Consider the following 25,034-nt stretch of genomic DNA (forward strand, 5'->3'; position numbering starts at 1 on the left):
CAAATTTCACCTCACAACCTCTTTGTGATAAAAAATAGCTTAAAGGTTTCTTTGTGTACTTGTCAACAACAGAATGATGTAATAAAAACTATAAAACTTAAAGATGTCTTCAAAGTCTTCGATAAAAACATACACATTATGAAATTGCTGCAACTATGATAACAGTAAAATATCACATTTATTCTGATACAGAACACATGTCTCAGAGGGAAACTATTATGCAGAAAAGCTTTAGTTTATTCTTCTTCAACTACTCAAAAGTTCTTGTGTTTACACTTGATAAATGGCTACAACTTCAATAAGTAAAAAATATCCTTAGGAAATGAGGAATTTTTTTGTGGTTACTTAGGGGAGAATTTTTAAGCCATAACTGATGTCTAGAAAACAAATATCAACTGATAATATAATTCAATAGTTTTGATAAATAAATACACATATGAAACAATTACTTCATAGTTTTGTGCCATGGAACTCACTCTGTAAAACAGGCTGGCCTCGAACTCAGAAATCAGCCTGCCTCTACCTCCCAAGTGCTAGGATGAAAGGCATGTGCTACCACTTCCCAGCTACTTCATTGTTAAGACATAGATTCTATGTGGTATTTCTCTTAACCATAAATATTTATCCATCCTCGTGAAAAATATATACATGAAGACTTTAATGTGTGGAGGTAGGTTATCTTTTTGTCAAAAATAAAAACAAAACAAAACAAAACCAATTTCTTTAGGGCAATTAGACATAAACCCAGAACAACAGAATCTTTTACCTAATATAAGAGTCAAATAGAAGTTCTGAACTAAAGTTAGGAGAAAGGGGTGGCTTAAAGAGTAAGATGTTTGGTGATTATGAAATGTAGAAGGTAAAGGTCAGTTTATATAGTTTTGGATATAGTTTTGTACATAGAGAGAGATGAGATAATACACCGGGCTCTAACCGTGCTTCTAAAATAATAGCTATCATTTAGTTAGAAGGAACATAAAAATTTGTTTTTATTTGTTAATGTTGTATAGGGACTGGTGATGGAGGCAGAAAACAGGACAGTTGTCACAGAATTCATCTTCACAGGACTGACTCAGTCACATGATATTCAACGCTTGGTCTTTGTTTTGAGCTTAATTTTCTACATCATTATCTTGCCTGGAAATGTCTTCATCATCCTCACCATCATATCAGATCCTGGACTCACTGCCCCTCTTTATTTCTTCCTGGGAAATCTGGCCTTCTTGGATGCCTCCTACTCCTTCATTGTGACTCCCAGGATGTTGGTAGACATCTTCTCTGAGAAGAAGATAATCTCCTACAAAGCCTGCATCACTCAGCTATTTTTTTTACACTTCCTTGGAGGAGGGGAATTTTTACTACTGGTTATGATGGCCTTTGACCGCTACATTGCCATATGCAGGCCTTTATATTACTCCACTCTCATGAGTCCCAGAGTCTGCTATATGATGCTGTTGGCTCCATGGCTTGGAGGATTTGTTCACTCCATTATTCAGGTTGTCCTCATCCTCCGCTTGCCCTTCTGTGGTCCAAATCATCTAGATAACTTCTTCTGTGATGTCCCACAGGTCATCAAGCTAGCCTGTACAGATACCTTTGCAGTTGAGCTCCTAATGATCTTCAATAGTGGCCTGCTTACCCTCGTGTGCTTCCTTGGTCTTCTGACTTCCTATGCAGTTATTTTATGCCATGTTCATAGGTCAGCTTCTGAAGGAAAAAGTAAAGCTATATCTACATGTACCACTCATGTTATCATTATATTTCTTATGTTTGGACCTGCAATTTTTATTTATACACGTCCATTCACAGCCTTATCAGTTGACAAAGTGATTTCTTTCTTCCATACAGTAATATTTCCCTTATTGAATCCTGTGATTTATACCCTTCGAAACCAGGAAGTAAAAACTTCCATGAAAAAGTTATTTCTTCGTCAAATAATGTGTTAATTGTTTTTTAAATGATAAATCCAGTAGGGGTAATTTGACATGGTATTTATTATGTTATATAATAAGCAACATTCTTCTTGATTAGATCTCATTTTTTCCTGATATTTTTATAGGCAATTTGATTGATTTATACACAGTGAGAGAAAAAAATTTGTTTTATTTATTTTTTAAAGTTATTTATCATTTATTTTATGTGTATGAGTACATTGTAGCTGTCTTCAGACATACCAGAAAAGGGTATCAAATTTCATTACAGGTGGTTTTGAGCCACCATGTGGTAGGTGGGAATTGAACTCAGGACCTCTGGAAGAGGAGCCAGTGCTCTTAACCACTGAGCCATCTCTCTAGTTCAAAATTTTTGTTTTAAATGATGCAAAAGAAACAATAGATTTGTCTAAGTACAATAGATAAGTGTGATAGATGTATGCATTAAATTTTATATGTAATGTGAATTAAAATACTAAAGGATTTTATGCTAAAATTAGTTGCTTCCTTCAGTATTTCCAAAACTGTAGTTATGTAGTGTCAGGGAAATATTAGGAATCTCCCTCCCCAAAAGAAACAAACAGTATGCAAGTCACAACAATGTCTTTATTCTATTCAAGCTATCTCAGCCCCTCCCCTGACCCCAGTGCACTGCTGTCACACAAGACAGTTTCTGTGGAGCTATGAATATCTATCAGGGCAAAGATTTATAGCAATCAGCAAGCAAGGGGTAAGTGTGCAAGCATCTAACTGGAAAGTTAATGTGGCCTTTAACATAACTGGCTGGTGCTGGGAGTCATATCAAAAAGTTAATTTCTGCTCCCCTCTGCATTGGTGGTTGTTAGGTAGGGGTGGGCTTGTAACCTGGGTGTGTAGGTTTGTTTGGGGAATAACCTGGAGATGCTGGTCTTCTTAAGGGTGTACCTGGAGATGTTGGTCTTACTGGGGATTAGCCTAGAGACTGGAGCTAGGCCCAGGTTTCATTGGAGGGGGGCAACTTGGAAACAAATGCAAGTTAGTTTGTTAGATTACCTGTGTTCAAACTTAGGTCAGGTTCTCCAAAACGGAGTCTGAATTTAAATGATTTGGCTTCTCAGTAATCATGTCTTTGTATTCAACCATCAGAACACGTAACTCACAGTTCTTTCTGCTGTGTAATGGACCATGACCATAAGATTCTGTAAATAGATTAATTTATTTTTATTCATGGTAATAGGTTAGACAATATCAAGAGCCAAGTTGTGAAGGATTTTCTGCCATCTTGCTGAGGTGTCTCAGCATCACCTGGGATAAACATTAGCAAGTTTTAGCATTTCCTTCTCTGTGTGCTTTCCCACAGTTGAGACTTAACTTCTTTTGATCTTTTGAGATTTCATTCTCTATTTCACTACTCACAGTTGTCCAATGCCTTTCACATCAACTAGACTATAGGCGAAGTATCAACATTTCATCATCTCATTGAATTAAAAGGTAAGTCTCCTCAAGGTCATTTAAAAACCATTTCACTCCCTCACAGTTGAAGTTGCCAATGCTTCTCCTTGCTTCCGCATGTAAGTGAGACTTACTTACGCTGTACTAGAGTGACTCCGTGCAATGGTGTTCTGCAAGCATCAGGCTTCTCCATGCAAAGGCTACTCCAAATTAAAAAAAAATATACTATTTTCCTTTACTTTTCCAGACCAAAGTATAATGGCATTTTTATCAGACTCCATTACTCTCATATTTTTAAGCACTTGCAAAATGGGATATTGCTATTTCAAAACCTATTTCTCTAACTCTTATGAAAAACAGGGAAAAAAGGAAAGCCTCATAATGGAAATGTTTTATCAATTGCACAGGCACAGGATGATCACATTGAGAAACAACACTTATAGGCCAAAATTGGACCAGGTTTCCATGTAGCCAATTCTCCATGATGAACTAGTGTTCTGATGGCCACTGATTATTTTATGAATATGAGTATTTTGCCTTCATGTATGTTTATGCACTATACTTATGCCTGTTGTCCACAGAATTCAGAGGACGGTGTCAGATCACACAGAACTGCAGTTATAAATGAGAACCCATAACTCGTGTCAGAACTGAATTCAGCTCCTATGAAAGATCAGCACATGCTCTTAACCACATAGATATCACTTGGGCTTCTAGTCAACAGGTTATATCTACATCTGTTCCTCTTCTGCTATGTTATACACAAGCACTAAGTCAGTACTTTCTGGATACCAGAGGAGATATCCTTTTCATTTTCCTTTTCATATGTGTAGTCTCTGTTCAACTTCCTTGTGAAAATATACATGTCAAAGGAAATCCAACACAGACACTTAACTGATTTTACCCCATTTATATATCCTGTCAAACAGTGTCTATCTCTTTTATACTTCTTGATATCACTTTCTGTCAAGTTTTTATTTCTCTCTTAATCAACCAAGGTTATTTTATGACATTGCAACCCTTTATATGTTCAATTTTGATTAAAATTGAGAAAAATAAAACTATTTTTAAATTTGAATTTCATCTTTATTATAATTCTTCCTCCTTTTTTTCTCTCCAAATGCTTTGAAATACCTGTACTAGCTTGCTGTCACATTCATGGCCTCTTTTTGTCCATTGTTATTGAATGTACATATGTTTTTTTATATACACATATATTTTGTAATACAAACTTTTGAGTCCATCTAATTTTACTTGAATGTATATGAGTGGGGTTGATCGTTTGACATGGGACAATAAATTGCTGATTTCTCCCCTTCAAGGATCTGAACTTTACCTGGCTTCCTTTAGTGCTTTGTGTAGGGTTGAGGCCTCATGGACTTTTCTCCTCCAGTTTGTCATGTTCATTGGTATCATCCTTGTTCATCTCACATTTAGGTTGTCATGTTGGTGAGAAGTTACCTGTATAACTTCTGATGTTACCAGGAAATGTATCACATAGCAAAGTCCCCGATCCTCTTGCTCTTATCATTTTTACATGCTCTGTTCCACAGTGCTTCCTGAGCCTTAAGTGTAGGAGTGTTTTGTAGATATGTACACTGAAAGAGCATAATCCCCTATAGTTTATAAATATTTATTCTTTTATCCTCACACAAGTGAAGAACTAATCTCTCATCAAGACCACTTCTTCTTGCCGGGCAGTGGTGGCACACACCTTTAATCTCAGACCTTGGGAAGTAGAGGCAGGCAGATTTCTGAGTTTGAGGCCAGCCTGGTCTACAGAGTGAGTTCCAGGACAGCTAGGGCTATACAGAGAAACCTTGTCTCAAAAATACCAAAGGAAAAAATAAAAGAAAAAGAAAACCTCTTATCAATAGACAGAGAATATTACAGTAAATAAAGCCCATCAAAATACAGATCTATGGAGCCATAGTTTGTAAAGTTTCTACTTCACTTTTGTCTATCTAGTTGTTCCTTTTTGGTTTTACTGTCTACTTGGTTATATGGTCTTACTGCTATCTTCCTGTAGAAGCATTTTCTCAGTTCTCTCTATTCTGGTAGATGGATTGACACCCTGTGTACCATATTGCTTCTTTTCTGGGAAATCCACTTCCTTGTTCTCTGGGGATTAATCTTCATTTTCTCCATGGAACAATAAAATAAATTTTTTCATGGTAATAAAATATTTATGAAAACGAACACACACTCTTTCCTAGTGTGTGTATACACACACACACACACACACACACACACACAGAGAGAGAGAGAGAGAGAGAGAGAGAGAGAGAGAGAGAGAGAGAGAGAGAGAGAGAAAGGACAATTGTAAGAGTATAACTCTGAAAGAAAACTGAGATAATAATCTTGTAGAAATAAACTTCAACAAATGAATGCTAGAACTAAATGTTCTGCCCAAGTTATTGAGTTTTCCTAATGAAAAATAAATTTTGGACACAGAATTATACACCTTGGATATTTTGATTAAATTGCTAAGGAATATGATTTTCTCCAAAATCAGTTAATAATGATATTAACCTTGGGTGTATAAAAAATAAGAAACATTATTGAATGTACTATACTAATTTGAAAAATCCAATTAAATAGTATTTATAAAAATAACATGCCAGAATTATTTTAATAAATTGAGAAAGCCCAGGAACAAAAAGGGCGTCTACACTGTTACGTGTATGTTAAGCAAAGAATATGCAGTACAGATCTATGATAACATAATATTAGTTATAATCCTTGGAGTATAATCACCATAAAGACCACAAAGAAATTGATTATTAGGTTTCTGTCTTTGGTTGGGGACCATGCTCTGCCACAGAGTACCAAATGCATGTGACTCAGGGAGATAGCTAACCCAGGAGTATGGCAAGGCCTGAGAACACAGACAGAACCACCCCTGCTGCTCAGAGGATCATGTCTGGAACCCTCAGGTGGAAGCCTTCCAGTTTCTGTCTCTGGCTGGGGACCATCCTCTGCCACAGAGCACCATATCCAGGCGTTCCAGGGAGATAGCTAACCACCCAGTAGTGCCAAGAGGCCTGGGAGCACAGCTAGGACCACCCCTGCTGCTCAGAGGAACCAGCCTGAAACCCTGAGGACACAAGAGTCCAGAATCAGTCTGGGACAAGAGTCTCCCTATTTCCATCTGCACCCAGAGCTGATCCTGGGCCACAGAACTACATATACAAATACCAACAAAAGAGAGTTGGTCTCCCAGGAGTGCCTACATACCTGTGTGCACAGGTAAGACTACCAAATTCCTCTTCAAATTACTCTTCAAATTCCTGGCCCAAGAGGGACCTGCCCAGAGCCATGAGGACACAGGAACCAAGGATCAGCTGGAGACAGGATCCTTTTCGTTTCTGTCTGCACATCTGAGCTGACTCTGTATCACAGCTCCCCATACACAAATTCCTCAAAGAGACATTGGGTCTCCCAGGAGTACAGATACACAGACTTGCAGGACAGCCACAGTCAGAGACAGCAAGACCAGCTAACACCAGAAATAACCAGATGGCAAAAGGCAAATGCAAGAAAATTACCAACAGAAACCAAGGCAGCATACCACCATGCAAACCCAGTTCTCCCACAACAGCAAGTCTTGGATATTTCAACACACCTGAAAAGCAAAATCTGGATTTAAAATCACATTTCATGATGCTGATAGAGGACTTCAAAAAGGACATAAATAACTCCCTTAAAGAAATACAGGAGAACATAGGTCAACAAGTAGAAGCCCTTAAAGAGGAAACAGAAAAATCCCTTAAAGATTTACAGGAAAAGACAAACAAGTGAAGGAACTGAACAAAACCATCCAGGATCTAAAAATGAAACTAGAAACAACAAAGAAATCACCAAGGGAGATAACTCTGGAGATAGAAAACCTTGGAAATAAATCAGGAATCATAGACACAAGCATCAACAACAGAATACAAGAGATAGAAGAAAGAATCTCAGGTGCTGAAGATACCATACACAGCATTTACTCAACAGTCAAAGAAAGTACAAAATGCAAAAGGCTGCTAACCTGAAACATGCAGAATATCCAGGACACAATGAGAAGACCAAACCTAAGGATAATAGCTATAGAAGAAAACAAAGCTTTACAACTTAAAGGGCCAGTAAATACCTTCAACAAAGTTATAGAAGAAAACTTCCCTAACCTAAAGAGAGAGATGCCCATGATCATACAAGAAGCCTACAGATATCTAAACAGACTGGACCAGAACAGAAATTCCTCCTGGCACATAATAATCAAAACACTGAATGCAGTATTAATTTTTAAATAATATTAAAAGCAGTAAGGGAAAAAGGTCAAGGAACATATAAAGACAGACTTACACCAGACTTCACACCAGAGACCATGAAAGTTAGAAGATCCTGGGCAGATCTCATACAGACCATAATAGATACCAAATGCCAGCTCAAGACTACTGAAACCAACAAAACTCTCAATTGCCATAGATGGAGAAACCAAGATGTTCCATGACAGAAACAAATTTACACAATATCTTTCCACAAATCCAGCCCTACAAAGGAAAATAGATGGAAAACTCCAACAAAAGGAGGGAAAATATATCCTAGAAAAAAAGAAAGTAATCTCCTTTCAACAAACCCATAAGAAGATAACCACACAAACATAAAAAAAAAAAACATAAAAAATAACAGGAAGCAGCAACCACTATTCCACAATATCTCTTAACATCAATGGACTCAATTACCCAATAAAAAGACATAGGCTAACAGACTGGATATGTAAACAGGATCCAGCATTTTGCTACCTACAGTAAACACACCTCAGTGTCAGAGACAAACACTACCTCAAAGTAAAATGCTGGAAAATAATTTTCCAAGCAATTAGTCCTAGGAAACCAGCTGGAATAGCCATTCTATTAGTGGATATAATCAAGTTTCAAGCAAAAGTCATTAAAAAAGACAGTGAAGAACACTTCAGGTTCTACCAAGAAGAACTCTCAATTCTGAACATCTATGCTCAGAGGTCAAAGGTACTCACATTCATAAAAGAAACTTTACTAAAGCACAAAGCACACATTACACCTCACACAATAATTGTGAGTAACTTCAATACCCTACTCATATCAATGGACAGATCAGGGAAATCCAAACTAAACAAAGACACAATGAAACTAACAGAAGTTATGGACCAATTGGATTTAACAGATATCTATAGAACATTTCATCCAAAATCAAAAGAATATACATTCTTCTCAGCATCTCAAGGTACCTTCTCCAAAACTGAATATATAATTGGTCACAAAACAAACCTCAACACATATAAGAAGATTGAAATAATCCCATGTCTCTTATCAGATCACTACCGATTAAGGCTGGTCTTCAATAGCAACAAAAACAACAGAAAGCACACATACATATGGAAGCTGAACAATGCTGTACTCTGATACCTTTGGTCAATGAAGAAATAAGGAAAGAAATCAAAGACTTTTTAGAATTTAATGAAAATGAAGGTATAACATACCCAAACTTAAGGGACACAATGAAAGCATTGCTAAGAGGAAAACGCATAGCTCTGAGCACCTCCAAAAAGAAACTGGAGAAAGTATACACTAGCAGCTTAATAGCATACCTGAAAGCTCTAGAACAGAAATAATCTAATTCACCAAAGAGGAGTAGAAGGCAGGAAGTCATCAAACTCAGGGCTGAAAGCAATCAAGTAGAAATAAAAAGAACTGTACAAAGACTCAACAAAACCAGGAGCTGGTTCTTTGAGAAAACCAAGAGGATAGATTAACCCTTAGCAAGACTAACCATAGGACACACGAGACAGTTTCCAAATTAACAAAATCAGAAATGAAATGGGAGATATAACAACAGAAACTGGGGAAATTCCAAAAATCATCAGATCCTACTACAAAAGCCTATACTCAATACAACTGGAAAATCTGGATTTAATGGACAATTTTCTAGACAGATACCACATGCCAAAGTTAAATCAGGATCAGATAGACCATCTAAACAGTCTCATAACCCCTAGTGAAATAGAAGCAGTCATTGAAAGTTTCCCAACCAAAAAAAGCACAGGACCAGATGCTTCTAGTGCAGAATTCTATCAGGCTTCTTCAAAGAAGACCTAACACCAATACTCTTCAAACTATTCCACAAAATAGAGACAGAAGAAACAGTACCCAACTTATTCTGTGAAGCTACAATTTCACTGATACTAAAACCACACAAAGATCAAACAAAGAAAGAAAACTTCAGACCAATTTCCCTTATGAATATTGACAGAAAAATACTCAATAAAATTCTTGCCAACCAAATCAAAGAACACATCAAAATGATAATTCACCATGATCAAGTAGGCTTCACCCAGGGATGTAGGGATGGTTCAATAAATGGAAATTCATCAATGTAATCCATGATATAAACAAACTCAAAGATAAAAAACCACATGGTCATTTCGTAAGATGCTGAAAAAAGAATTTGACAAAATTTAGCATCTTTCATGAGAAAAGTCTTGGAAAGATCAGGAATTCAAGGCCCATACCTAAATATAGTAAAAGCAATATACTGCAAACCAGTAGCCAACATCAAACTGAATGGAGAGAATTTTAAAGCAATCCCACTAAAATCAGGGACTAGACAAGGCTGCTCTCTCTCTCCACGTCTATTCCATAAAGTACTTGAAATTCCAATTAGAACAAATAGACAAAAAAGATGGTCAAAGTGATAAAAATTGAAAAGGAAAAAGTCAAACTATTACTATTTGCAGACTATATGATAGTATACTTAAACAACCCCCAAAAGGTCCACCAGAGAACTCCTACAGCTAATAAACAACTTCAGAAAAGTGGCCAGATATAAAATTAACTCAAACATATCAGTAGCCTTCATCTACTCAAAACATAAACAGGTTGAGAAAGAAATTAGGGAAACAGCACCCTTCACAATATTCACAGACAATATAAAGTATCTTGTGATTCTAACCAAACAAGTGAAAGATCTGTATGGCAAGAACTTCAAGTCTCTGAAGAAAGAAATCAAAGAAGACCTCAGAAGATGGAAAGATCTCCCATGCTTTTGGATTGGCAAGATTAATATACTAAAAATGGCCATCTTGTCAAAAGCAATATACAGATTCAATGCAATCCCCATCAAAATCCCAACTCAATCCTTCATAGAGTTAGAAAAAAGCAGTTTTCAAATTCATCTGGAATAACAAAAAACCCAGGATAACTAAAACTATTCTCAATAGTAAAAGAACTTCTGGGGGAATCGGTATCTCTGAACTCAAGCAGTACTACAGAGCAATAGTCATAAAAACTGCATGGTATTGGTACAGTAACAGGTAGGTAGATCAATGGAATAGAATTGAAGACCCAGAAATGAACTCACACACCTATGGTCACTTCATCTTTGGCAAAGGAGCTAAATCCATCCAGTGGAAAAAAGATAGCCTTTTCAACAAATAGTGCTGGTTCAACTGGAGGCTAGCATGCAGAAGAATGCAAATTGATCCGTTCTTATCTTTTTGTACTAAGCTCAAGTCCACATGGATCAAGGACCTCCACATAAAACCAGACACACTGAAACTAATAGAAAAGAAACTGGGGAAAACCCTTGAGGACTTGGGTACAGGGGAAAAGTTCCTGAACAGAACACCAATAGCTTATTCTCTAAGACCAAAAATTGTCAAATGGGACCTCAAAAAATTACAAAGTTTCTGTAAGGCAAAGGATGCTGTCAACAGTAATGGCAGTCAACAAATTGGGAAGAGGTATTTACCAACCCTGTATCTGACAGAGAGCTAATATCCAATATATACAAAGAACTCAAGAAGTTAGACTCCAGAGAACCAAATAACCCTATTAAAAATGGGGTACAGAGCTAAACAAAGAATTTTCACCTGAGGAATATTGAATGACTGAGAAGCACCTAAAGAAATGTTCAGCATCCTTAGTCATCAGGGAAGTGCAAATCAAAACAACCCTGAGATTTCACCTCACACCAGTCAGAATGGCTGAGATCAAGAATTCAGGAGACAGCAGGTGCTGGCAAGGATGTGGAGAAAGAGTACCATTCTTCCACTGCTGGTGGGATTGCAAGCTTTTCAAACCACTCTGGAAATCAGTCTGGAGTTTCCTCAGAAAACTGGCCATAATACTACCAGAGGAAACTGCTATACCACTCCTGGGCATATACCTAAAGGATTCTCCAGCATGTAATAAGGACACTTGTTCCATAATGTTCATAGCAGCCTTATTTATAAGAGTCAGGAGCTGGAACGAACCCAAATTTCCCTCAACAGAGGAATGGGTACAGAAAATGTGATATATTTACAAAATGGAATACTGCTCAGCTATTAAAAACAATGACCGCTTGAAATTATTAGGCAAATGGATGGAACTTGAAAATATCATCCTGAGTGAAGTAACCCAATCACAAAAGAACACAAATGGTATGCACTTACTGATGAGTGGATATTAGCCCAGAAGCTTGGAATACCCAAGGTACAATACACAGACCAAATGATGCTCAAGAAGGAAGAAAATAGTATGGATACTCTGGTTCTTCTTATGAGGAGGAACAAAATACCCACAGTAGGAGATACAGAGATAAAGTGTGGAGCAGAGTCTGAGAGAAAGCCCATCCAGAGACTATCCCTCCTAGGGATCCATTCCATATACAGTTCCCAAACCCAGACACTATTGTTGATGTAAGCAAGTACTTGCTTGCTTTCTAACAGGAGCTTGATTTAACTGTCACCTGAGAGGCTTTGCTAGTGCATGACAAATACAGAGGGGGACACTCTCAGCCAACCATTGAATTGAGCACAGGGTCCCCAATGGAGGAGCTAGAGAAAAGACCCAAGGAACTGAAGGGGTTTTCAGTGCCATTGGAGGAACAACAATTTGAACCACCCAGTACATCCAGAGCTCCCAGGGAGTAAACTAACAACCAAAGGGTATACATGGAGAGACCCATGGCTCCAAATGCATATGTAGAAGAGGATGGCCTTGTTGGACATCAAAGGGAGGAGAGGCCTTCGGTCCTGTGGAGGCTAGATGCCCCAGTATAGGAGAATGTCAGGATGGGGAATCAGAAGTGGGTAGACTGGTGAGCAGGGGGAGGGGGAAAGGGTTATGGAATTTTCAGGGGGGAAAGTAGAAAAGGGGACAACATTTGAAATGTAAATAAAGAATATATCTAATAAGCCTAATATCCAATAAAAATATCTAATCTAATCTAATAAAAAAGAAATTGATTATGTGTAGGAAAGGGGGTACTTGTGCACTCTCATGGAACTGTAAGTTATCGGCATTACAGAAAATGGTACAGAAATTGTTATAATATCAAAAAACTAGTGTATCCATCAGCATTCCCACTACTGGACATTTATCTGAAACAACTGGAACAGTACCTTTAGCAAATGTCAGAAGTATCTTTCTTACAGGAGCAATCTTCACAGTAATTATTATGTTAAAGCGACATGTGAACCAATAGATAGGTAGATAAAGTCTGATATATGGACATACACCTAAGAATCATATTCAGTGAAAATGGGTAAGATATTGTTATATATGATCAGATAAATGTACTTTTGGAAGAGATGTTATCAACCCAATAACATATAAATGAAATAAATAAAACACATAAATGAACATATTCAGTATCACTTACTTGTAGTTGTAATATGAAAGTAGAAATCATAAAATCAGATAGTATAATAGGGCTTACTAAGATCTGAAATTGAAGAAAATGAAAAGATGTTTCTCAGGGACAATTTTATGATGTGAAATGAACAAAATTAGAATAATGCCCGGAGTTTCAATATTCAATCTCATGAGTACTCTAACATTCTATTTTTGACTTGAAATATAACTATAAAAATAAAAAAATTTAGTGTCCTCACTACCCATTTTCCTCCTCATAATGTGTGAGGTAATGATTCTGCAGTTTATCTGTATAAAGAGAGAATGCTTTTTATATCTCAAATATTTGTCTTTTCAATTTTTTATTTTTTATTTATTACATTTAGTTTTACAGTCCAGTTGTTCCCCCATTCTCAGTCTTCCTTCTCACAGTTCCTCATCCATTCCTTGTTTCTCTCTTCAAGAGACTATATTCCCTCCCTCATGACATTTCTTGGGGCCTCAAATCTCTTGAGGGTTAGGTGTATCTTTTCCCACTGAGACCAGATCAGGCTGGTCTCTGCTGTATATATTTCAGGTGCCTTGGACCAGCTACTGTATGCTGCCTGGTTGTTGACTCAGTGTCTCAGGGATATGAGAGGTTAGTAAAGACTGCTGGTCTTCCTATGGGGTCTCCCTCTTCCTCAGCTTTTTCTGGCCTTTCCCTTATTCAACTACAGTAGTCCCTGACTTCACTACAATGGATGGGTGTAAAAGTATCTGCATCTGTCTCAGTCAGGTGTTTATTGGGCCTCTCAGAGGACAGCCATGCTGGGCTCCTGTCTGTAAGCACACCATAGCATCAGTAATAGTGTCAGACCTTGGAGCCTCCCCTTAAGATGGATCCCAAGTTGGGTCAGTCACTTGACTGCATTTTCTTCAGTATCCTCTCCGTTTTTGTCCCTGCAGGTTTTTTAGACAGGAAAAAGCCTGTATCAGGAATTTTGATGGTGAGATGGCATCACCATCCCTTCACTTTATGCCCTGTCCACCTGGAAGTGGACTCTACAAGTTCCCTCTCCCCACTATTGGGAATTTCATCTAAGGTCCCTCCCTTTGAGTCCTGAGAGTCTCTCACCTCCCAGGTCTTTATTACTTTCTACCAGGTCCCCCCTACCTCTTGACTATCAAAGTTGCATATTTCCATTCACCCAGCTTGCCCTCAGGGTTTCTCTTCTCTCTTCCCTCCATACTTGATCATATTCCCCTTTTCCCTTTCCCCTCCATGTTCCCTCTAGGTGCCTCACTCCATCAGCCTCCTGTGACTGTTTTCTTCTCTCTCCCAAGTGGGATTGAGGCATCCTCACTTGTGTTATTCTGCTTTTTGACCTTTAGTTCTCTGGAGTATATCCTGGGTATTCTGTAATTATTTGTCTAATATCCACTTATTAGTGAGTGCATACCATACCATGTATGTCCTTTTGGGTCTGAGCTATCTTACTCAGGATGAAATTTTCTAGTTCCATCCATTGCCTGCAAAGCTCGTGATGTCCACATTCTTAACAACTGAATAGTATTCCAGCTTGAATATTTTTGCTATTAAAATGCCAGGACACGGAAGCAGGAGTGGGTAAGTTGGTGAACAGGGGGAGGAGATGGATGGGATAGGGTGTTTTCAGAGGGGAAACCAGGAAAGGGGATAACATTTTAAATGTAAATATAGAAAATATCTAATAAAAATTTCAAGTAAATATTTACAAATTAAAGTTATATGAATCATATGGCTTATAATACAATAGATCTGGCAAAATATTTTCACTTATATAATAGTGGTGGGATTACCATGGTATTAACCAAACATTTTCTGTCTGGATTTACTTTCTCTCCCCTAGATGAAGCACATACCTGGAATTATTACTGGGGCCATGATACTGTGTCTAGTCCTCTTGTTAATATTATTCTGCTAAGAGAGCATAGTACTAACCATTTACCAATGATTCACAGATTTTAACCCTTAAGGGAGAAACTTCTATCTGTAGTATGTGATGATTAACTCAAAGAGCTACAACTACTCAATGAACAGAAAATTTCAAACCATTGAATACTCTGTCCTCAAATGGACATCTGTGCAGTCCTCCCAAAGCACAGGGATCTTCTATGAAGACAAAAAACAGAAAGAAAGGGCAGAGGCATTGGGTGAATACAAGTAAATAGTGTCTCTGGATACACCAAGGGAGCAGCATACGCTAAGTTCCAGTAATTGTGGCAGCAAGAACAAGCTCAGTGCATCTTAAAGCCAAGATGAATCCCAGCATAGAGAGGGGAGGATAGCAGAAGAGTTAACAGTTCCTATTGCCTGTGGGGTGAGGGAGAACCTTTGAGTGGGATGCCACATTCCAAGTGAAAGACACAGGTTCATGGGAAGTACAAATTGTAATTATTGTGTGAATACAAGCAAACTAATAGACAAAGAAGACAAAAAGTTGAGTGGAAAGGAAAAGAAGAATGGATCTGGGAAGAGTGGGGAGGGGTAAACATGGTCCAAAAACATTGTAAGACTTCTCAAAGACCTATAAATACAAAGGAGTGAAAATCTATAATGTTGTCCTTAAGTATGCAGGTAAATTATACCTTAGTTAGATAAAAGATATTTTTCATGTTTAAAAATATTTTATTGCATATGAATTATACAAAATTGTGCATTCATTTTACCAGTTTCATAACCCCTGTTATGCACATTGACCATATTTTTAATTAATCAATTAATTTACAATCCAGATTTTATTCCCCTCCGGCTGCACCCTTTTACTGTTCCACACCATATACCTTGTCCCCACACCCCTGTCTCCAAGAGGATGTCCCCACCTTCTACCCCACCAGACCTCTAAACTCCCTGGGGCTTCCAATCTCTTGAGGGTTAGGTGCGTCTTCTCTGACTGAAACCAGACCCAGAAGTCCTCTGCTGTATATGAGTTGGGGGACTCATCAGCTGGCGTATGCTGCCTGGTTGGTTAATTGAGACTGCTGGTCCTCCTACAGGGTCTCCTTTCTCCCCAGCTTCTTCCAGCTTTTCCCTAATTCAACCACAGGGGTCAGCAGCTTCTGTCCATTGGTTGGGTGAAAATATCTGTATCTGACTCCTTCAGCTGCTTGCTGGGTCTTTCCCAACAGGGAAGTCATGACAGGTCCCTTTTTGTGAGGGCTCCATAGCCTCAGTAATAGGCTCAGGGCTTGGGGCCTCCCCTTGAGCTGGATCCCACTTTGCTCCTGTCGCTTGACCGTCTTTTCCTCAGGCCCTTCTCTATTTCCATCTTTTCAGTTTGTTCAGACAGGAACAGTTATGGGTCAGAAAGTTGACTGGGTTGGAAGCCTCATCCTTCACTTGATGCCCTGTCTTACTGCGGGAGGTGGGCTCTACAAGTTCCCTCGTCCTCTCATTTCATCCACTCAGGAACTCAGAGCTCTGCCTAATGTTTAACTGTGGGTCTCTGCATCTATTTTCATGACTTGCTGGATAAGCCAGTCCAATGATGATTATATTAGGTTTCTGTCTCTGTGTATTTCAGAATATCGTTATGGATCATTTCGTTGACTTTTAAATATTTATTTATTCATTTATTTATCCACTTCATTCATTCATTCATTCATTCATTCATTCATTCATTCATTCATTCATTCATGTATGTGATCCTATTTGATACTGTTCTGGGTTTCTGAGCTATCTACCCTCTGTTTCCTGGCCCCCTATGAGTGTGATGGGTGGTGTCTTAGTCAGGGTTTCTATTCCCGCACAAACATCATGACCAAGAAGCAAATTGAGGATGAAACGATTTATTCAGCTTACACTTTCCACATTTCTGTTAATCACCAAAGGGAGTAAAGACTGGAACTCAAGCAGGTCAGGAAGAAGGAGCTGATGCAGAGGCCATGGAGGGATGTTTCTTTCTGGCTTGCTTCGCCTGGCTTCCTCAGCCTGCTCTCTTATAGAACCCAAGAATACCAGAGCCCAAGGATGGCACCACCCACAAGGGGCCCTCCCCACTTGATCACTAATTGAGAAAATGCCCCACATCCAGATCTCATGGAGGTACTTCCCCAACTGAAGCTCCTTTCTCTGTGATAACTCAAGCCTGTGTCAAGTTGATACACAAAACCAGCCAGTACAGGTGTGTTCCCTTTAGTGGCCTGGGTCTCAAGCTGGCACTAGATGGCTATTCCCATAATTTCTTTGCTATTTTCACCACAAGCACATTTTTTAGCACAAGTCAAAGGTTTTGTGGTTGTGTTAATGTCCCAAACCCTACACTGGAAGCCTTACATAGTTACAGAAGGTGACTAGTTTAGGTTTTGTATTCCCCTTTACTAGGAGTCTTATCTAGGGTCACCCTTGTAGATATCTGAAAGTTTCATTTGCTTTAGGTCTCTAGCCCATCCTGGAGATGCTCCCAAATTCTTGTTGTCTCTCCTTAATCCTTTCTCCCTTTATCCCTCAAAGAGATCCCTCCTGTTCCCATCTACTCAAATCTCCAGTGTCCTCCTCCAACCACAAAATCTACATTATTTTCTCTACTCAGGGAAATTATGAGTCACCTCCTTGAGCCCTCCTTGTCAGTTAGCATCTCTGGGTCTGTGGATTATAACCTGGTTAATATTTATGGCTAAACATTCACTTATTAGTGAGTACATACCATGTTCATCTTTCTGGGTCTGGTTTACCTCACACAGGATGATTTTTTTCTAGTTCCATCCATTTGCCTGAAAATTTCATGATATCATTTTCTTTAAACAGCTGAGTAATAATCCATTTGTAGATATACCACATGTTCTGTATCCATTGGATGAGGAGTATCTGGGTTGTTTCTGGTTTCTAGACATCACAAATAAAACTTATTTTCATAGTTAAGCAAGTATACCTGTGGTAGGATGGAGTATTCTTTAGGTATGTGTCTAAGAATAGTATACCTGATCTTGAGATAGATCAATTTCCAATGTTCTGAGAGATCACCATATTGATGGCCAACGTGACTGTAAAAATTTACAGTCCCACCAGCAATGGAGCAACGTTTCCCTTGCTCTACATTTTTGTCAGCATGTGCTGTCACTTGTAGTTTTGATTGTATCCATTCTGGCATCTGTAAGATGGAATCACAGATTTGTTTTGATTTGCTTTTCCCTGATGACTAAAGATACTTGACATTTTTTAAGTGCTTTTCAGCTACTTTAGATTATTTGTTGAGAATTCTGTTTAGATCTGGACCCTAATTTTTAATCAGATTATTTAGTTTGCTTGTGACTATGTTCTTGAAATTTGTATGAAATTTGTGTATATATTGGATATTAGCCCTCTTTCAAATATGGAGTTGGTGAAAATATTTTCCCATTTTATAGACTGGCATTTTGTACTATTGACAGGATCCTTTCCCTTAACAGAAGTGTTTCATTTGAATGAGGTTCTATTTATTAATTGTTAATCCTAGTGCCTGCACTTTTGTTGTTCTGTTTTAGAGGTTGTCTACTGTGCCAAAGAGTTTAAGGCTATTCCACATTTTTTTTTCTATAAGGTTCATTGTATCTGGTTTTACATTGATGTCTTGGATCCATATGAATTTGCATTTATGCATAAGTATGGATCTATTATCATTCTTCTTTTTTGAATATTTTTATTTTCTATATTCTTTGTTTACATTCCAAATGATTTCCCCTTTCCAAGATCCCTCCTCGCCATATGTCCCATAAACCTTCTTCTCTCCATCCATTCTCCAATCACCTCCCTCCTTTTTCTCTGTCCTTATATTCCCCTCCAATGCTAGATAAGTCCTTTCTAGGAGCAGGACCTTCTCCATACTTCTTCATGGGAGTCATTTGTTATGCGATTTGTGCCTTGGGTATTCAGAGCTTCTGGGCTAATTAATATCCACTTATCAGAGATTGTATTCCATGTACATTCTTTTGTGATTAGGTTACTTCACTTAGGATGATATTTTCCAGATCAAACCATTTGCCTAAAAATTTTGTGAATTCATTGTTTCTAATTGCTGAGTAGTATTCCATTGTGTAAATATACCACATTTTCTGTATCCATTCCTCCTTTGAAGGACATCTGGGTTCTTTCCAGCTTCTGGCTATTATAAATAAGGCTGCTATGAACATAATGGAGCATGTGTCTTTATTGCATGCCGGGGAGTCCTTTGAGTATATGCCCAGGAGAGGTATAGCAGGGTCCTCTGGAAGTGACATAACCAGTTTTCTGAGGAACCTCCAGACTGATTTCCAAAGTGGTTGTACCATCTTACAGCTCCACCAGCAGTGGAGGAGTGTTCCTCTTTCTCCACATCCTTGCCAACACCTGCTGTCTCCTGAGTTTTTGACCTTAGCCATTCTGACTGGTGTAAGGTGAAATCTCAGGGTTGTTTGGATTTGCATTTCCCTAATGACTAATGATGTTGAGTACTTCTTAAGGTGCCTCTCGGTCATCCGAATTTCTTCTGGTGAAAATTTTTTGTTTAGATCTGTACCCCATTTTTTAATAGGGTTATTTGTTTTTTGGGGATCTAACTTCTTGAGTTCTTTGTATATATTGGATATTAGCCCTCTATCGGATGTAGGATTGGTGAATATCCTTTCCCAATTTGATGGTTGCCATTTTGTCCTTTTAACAGTGTCCTTCGCCTTACAGAAACTTTGTAATTTTATGAGGTCCCATTTGTCAATTCTTGATCTTAGAGCATAAGCTACTGGTGTTCTGTTCAGGAACTTTTCCCCTGTGCCCATGTCCTCAAGGATCTTCCCCACTTTCTTTTCTATTAGTTTCAGTGTGTCTGGTTTTACATGGAGGTCCTTGATCCACTTGGAGTGAAGTTTAGTACATGGAGATAAGAATGGATCAATTCAAATTCTTCGACATGCTGACCTCCAATTGAACCAGCACCATTTGTTGAAAAGGCTATCTTTTTTCCACGCGATGTTTTTGGCTCCTTTGTCAAAGATCAAGTGACCATAGGTGTGTGGATTCATTTCTGGATCTTCAATTCTGTTCCATTGGTTCACTTGTCTGTCACTGTGCCAATACCATGCAGTTTTTAACACTATTGCTCTGTAGTATTGCTTGAAGTCAGGGATACTGATTCCCCCAGAAATTCTTTTGTTGTTGAGAATAGTTTTAGCTATCCTGGGTTTTTTGTTATTTCAGATGAATTTGAGAATTGCTTTTTCTAACTCTGTGAAGAATTGAGTTTGGATTTTGATGGGGATTGCATTGAATGTATAGATTGCTTTTTGGCAAGATAGCCATTTTAACTATATTAATCCTGTTGATCTACGAGCATGGAAGATATTTCCATTTTCTGAGGTCTTCTTCGATTTCCTTCTTCAGAGACCTGAAGTTCTTGTCGTATAGATCTTTCACTTGTTTGGTTAGAGTCACACCAAGATACTTTATATTGTTTGTGGCTATTGTGAAGGGTGTCATTTCCCTAACTTCTTTCTTAGTCTGCTTATTCTTTGAGTATAGGAAGGCAACTGATTTGCTTGAGTTGATTTTATAACCAGCCACTTTGCTGAAGTTGTTTATCAGCTGTAGGAGTTCTCTGGTGGAGGTTTTCGGGTCACTTAAGTAGACTATCACGTCTTCTGCAAATAGTGATAATATGAGTCCTTCCTTTCCAGTTTGTATCCCCTTGACCTCCTTATGTTTTCTAATTGCTCTAGCTACAACTTCAAGTACTATATTGAAAAGTTATGGAGAGAGGACAGCCTTGTCTAGTCCCTGATTTAAGTGGGATTGCTTCAAGTTTCTCTCCATTTAGTTTGATGTTGGCTACCGGTTTGCTGTATATTGCTTTTACTATGTTTAGGTATGGGCCTTGAATTCCTGTTCTTTCCAAGACTTTTAGCATGAAAGGATGCTGAATTTTGTCAAATGCTTTTTTCTGCATCTAATGAGATGATCATATGGTTTTTTTTCTTTGAGTTTGTTTATGTAGTGGATAGCATTGATGGATTTCCTTATATTGAACCATCCCTGCATCCCTGGAATGAAGTCTACCTGATCATGGTGGATGATCATTTTGGTGTGTTCTTGGATTCGGTTGGCAAGAATTTTATTAAGTATTTTTGCATCAATATTCATAAGGGAAATTGGCCTGAACTTCTCTTTCTTTGTTGGATCTTTGTGTGGTTTTGGTATCAGCGTAATTGTGGCTTCATAGAAGGAGTTGGGTAGAGTTCCTTCTGTTTCTATTTTGTGGAATAGTTTGAAGAGTATTGGTGTTAGGTCTTCTATGAAGGTCTTATAGAATTCTGCACTGAAGCCATCTGGTCCCATGCTTTTTTGGTTGGGAGACTTTCTACAACCCTTTTTATTTCTTCAGGTGTTATAGGATTGTTTAGATGATCTATTTGATCCTGATTTAGTTTTGGTGTCGGATATCTGTCTAGGAAACTGTCCATTTCCTCCAGATTCTCCAGTTGTGTTGAGTATAGGCTTTTGTAGTAGGATCTAATGATTTTTTGAATTTCCTCAGTTTCTGTTGTTATATCTCCCTTTTCATTTCTAAGTTTGCTAATCTGGATACTGTCTCTGTGCCCTTTGGTTAGTTTGGCTAAGGTTTATCTATCTTGTTGATTTTCTCAAAGAACCAGCTCCTAGTTTTGTTGATTCTTTGCATGATTCTCTTTGTTTCTACTTGATTGATTTCAGCCCTGAGTTTGATGATTTCCTGCCTTCTACTCCTCCTGGGTGAAATAGCTTCATTTTGTTCCAGGGCTTTCAGGTGTGTCATTAAGCTGTTAGCGTATGCTCTCTCCATTTTCTTTTTGGAGGCACTCAGGGCTATGAGTTTTCCTCTTAGCACTGCTTTCATTGTGTCCCATAGATTTGGGTATGTTGTGTCTTCATTTTCATTAAGTTCTAAAAAGTCTTTGATTTCTTTCTTTATTTCTTCCTTGACCAAGGTATCATTGAGTAGAATATTGTCCAGTTTCCATGTGTATGTATGTGGGTTTTCTGTTGTTTTTGTTGCTATTGAAGACCACTTTTACTCCATAGTGATCTGATAGGAGGCATGGGATTAGTTCGATCTTCTTATATTTGTTGAGGTCTGTCTTGTGACCAATTATATGGTTGACTTTGGAGAAGATACCATGAGGTGCTGAGAAAAAGGTATATTCTTTTGCTTTAGGATAAAATGTTCTATATATATTTGTTAAATCTAATTGGTCCAAAGCTTCAGTTAGTTTCAGTGTATCCCTGTTCAGTTTCTGTTTTCCTGATTGTTCCATTGAGGAAAGTTAAGTGTTGAAGTCACCCACAATTACTATGTTAGGTGCAATGTGTGCTTTGAGCTTTAGTGAAGTTTCTTTTATGAATGAAGGTGCCCTTGCATTTGGAGCATAGATGTTCAGGATTGAGAGTTCTTCTTGTTGTATTTTTCCTTTTACCAGCAAGAAGTGTCCCTCAGAGTCTCTTTTGATGACTTTGGGTTGAAAGTCAATTTTATCTGATATTAGAATGGCTACTCCAGCTTGTTTCCTGAAACCATTCGCTTGTAAAATTGCCTTCCAGCCTTTTACTCTAAGGTAGTGTCTGTCTATGACACTGAGGTGTGTTTCCTGTATGCCGCAAAATGCAGGGTCCTCTTTATGTATCCAGTCAGTTAGTCTTTTTATTGGGGCATTGAGCCCAATGATGTTAAGAGATATTAAGGAATAGTGATTATTACTTCATGTCATTTTTGATGTTATTTTAAAATTTGATTGGTTATCTTATTTTGGGTTTGATGAAAGAGGGTTACTACCTTGTTTTTTCTAGGGTGAAGTTTTTCTCCTCGTATTGGTGTTTTCCTCCTATTATCCTTTGTAGGGCTGGGTTTGTGGATAGATATTGGGTAAACTTGGTTTTGTCATGGAATATCTTAGTTTCTCCATCTATGGTGATTGAGAGTTTTGCTGGGTATAGTAGTTTTGGCTGGCATTTGTGTTCTCTTAGAGTCTCCATGAGATCTGCCCAGGATCTTCTAGCTTTCAGTCTCAGGTGAGAAGTCTGGTGTGATTCTGATAGGTCTTCCTTTATATGTTATTGGCCTTTTTCTCTTACTGCCTTTAATATTCTTTCTTTGTTTAGTACATTTGGTGTTTTGATTATTATGTGACATGAGGTATTTCTGTTCTGGTCCAGTCTGTTTGGAGTTCTATAGGCTTCTTGTATATTCATGGGCATATCTCTCTTTATGTTAGGGAAGTTTTCTTCCATAATTTTATTGAAGATATTTGCTGGCCCTGTAAGTTGTAAATATTCACTCTCATTTATGCCTATAATCCTTAGGTTTGGTCTTCTCATTGTGTTCTGGATTTCCTGGATGTTTTGGGTTACAAGCTTTTTGCATTTTGCATTTTCCTTAACTGTTGAGTCCATGGTTTCTATGGTATCTTCAGCTTCTGAGATTCTTCTATCTCTTGTATTCTCTTGTTGATATTTGCATCTATGTCCCCTGATTTCTTCCCAAGGTTTTCTGTCTCCACAGTTGTCTCCCTTTGAGTTTTCTTAGTAGTTTCTACTTCTGATTTTAGATCCTGGATGGTTTTGCTTAGCTCCTTCACTTTCTTGTTTGTGCTTTCCTGTAATTCTTTAAGAGATTTTTGTGTTTCCTCTTTCATGACCTCAGTCTGTTGACCAAAGTTCTCCTGTATTTTTTAAGTGATTTATGCGTTTCCTCCTTATTGGCTTTTGTATTCTCCTGGATTTCTTTCAATGATTTTTGTGTTTCCCTTGTAAGGGCTTCTAACTTTTGATCCATTTTCTCCTGAATTTCTTTATGTATGTCATTCATGTGTTCCTCTACCAGCATCATGACCAGTGATTTTAAATCCAAATCTTGTTTTTCTGGTGTGATGGGGTATCCAGGACATGCTGTTAAAGGAGAATTGAGTTCAGATGCTGCCATATTGCCTTGATTTCTGTTAGTGACGTTCCTGCATTTGCCTTTTGCCATCTAGTTCTCACAGGTGTTAGTTGGTCTTGTCAATGCTGGACTCACCAGTACAAGTTGCCTCTTCCCAGCTGACCTCTGGTTCACAGCTGACCTCCTACACTGCCTGGAGACAGGGTGCTGTGGCCCAGGCTGATTAGATCCTGAAGCAGACACCTGAAGGCTCCTGCTGGAGCCTGCTGGACTCATGAGAGCACACTGACTCCTCCCAGCCGGGCCTCCTGGGTGCCCCTCTATTATCATTCTTCTACATGCAGATCAGCACCATTTGTTAAAGATACTTCTCTCTTCCATTGTATAATTTTGTCTTCTTCATCAAACTTCAGGTGATTGTAAGTCTGCAATTTTATGTCTGTGTTCAATTTAATTCCATTGAGTAATCTCTTTGTTCCAATGCCAATACCATGCAGTGTTTCATAGCTCCATAATAGAGCTTGCAATTAGGGATGATGGTATCTCCAGAATTTCTTTTATAGTACAGGATTGTTTCAGTTATCCTCAATTTTTTTCCTTTTTCCATATGAAGTTGAGTATTATTTCTTCAAGGTCTGTAAAGAACTGCGTTGAAATTTTGATGAATATTGCATTGAATCTGCAGAATGCTTTTGGTAAGGTGGCAATTTTTCCTTTTTTTTTTTTTTTTTTTGGTCTTTTTTGAGACAGGGTTTCTCTGTGTAGCCTCGGCTGGCTGTCTTGAATTCATTCTGAAGACCAGGCTGGCCTCGAACTCAGAAATCCACCTGCCTTTGCCTCCCAAGTGCTGGTATTAAAGGCATGCGCCACTACTGCCTGGCAATTTTTACTATGTTAATTCTACCCATCTATGATTAAGGAAGGTCTTTCCATCTTTTGATATCTTCTTCAATTTCTTTCTTCAAAGGCATAGAGTTCTTTTCATAAAGGTTTTTCATTTGCTTGGTAGAATTAAGCCAAGATATTTTCTCTTATTTGTGACAACTATGGATTGCTGTTACTTCCCTAATTTCTTCCTCGGCTTGCTTATTGCTTATATATAGGAAATCTACTATTTTTTGAATTGGAATTAATTTTGCATCTAGCTACCTTTGCTG

The 25,034-nt window shown here is 38.2% G+C and overlaps 1 protein-coding gene across 1 annotated transcript; it reads left to right on the plus strand.

Annotated features, from left to right (window-relative positions):
* Positions 1-1,019: 1,019 nt before the first annotated feature.
* On the plus strand, positions 1,020-1,946 carry LOC127691207 (olfactory receptor 4N2-like). The gene has a single exon (XM_052190785.1). The coding sequence runs from the start codon at positions 1,020-1,022 to the stop codon at positions 1,944-1,946; it is 927 nt and encodes a 308-aa protein (XP_052046745.1).
* Positions 1,947-25,034: the final 23,088 nt, after the last annotated feature.

The sequence above is a fragment of the Apodemus sylvaticus genome, chromosome 8 (assembly GCF_947179515.1).
Source record: "Apodemus sylvaticus chromosome 8, mApoSyl1.1, whole genome shotgun sequence".
Lineage (NCBI taxonomy): Eukaryota > Metazoa > Chordata > Mammalia > Rodentia > Muridae > Apodemus > Apodemus sylvaticus.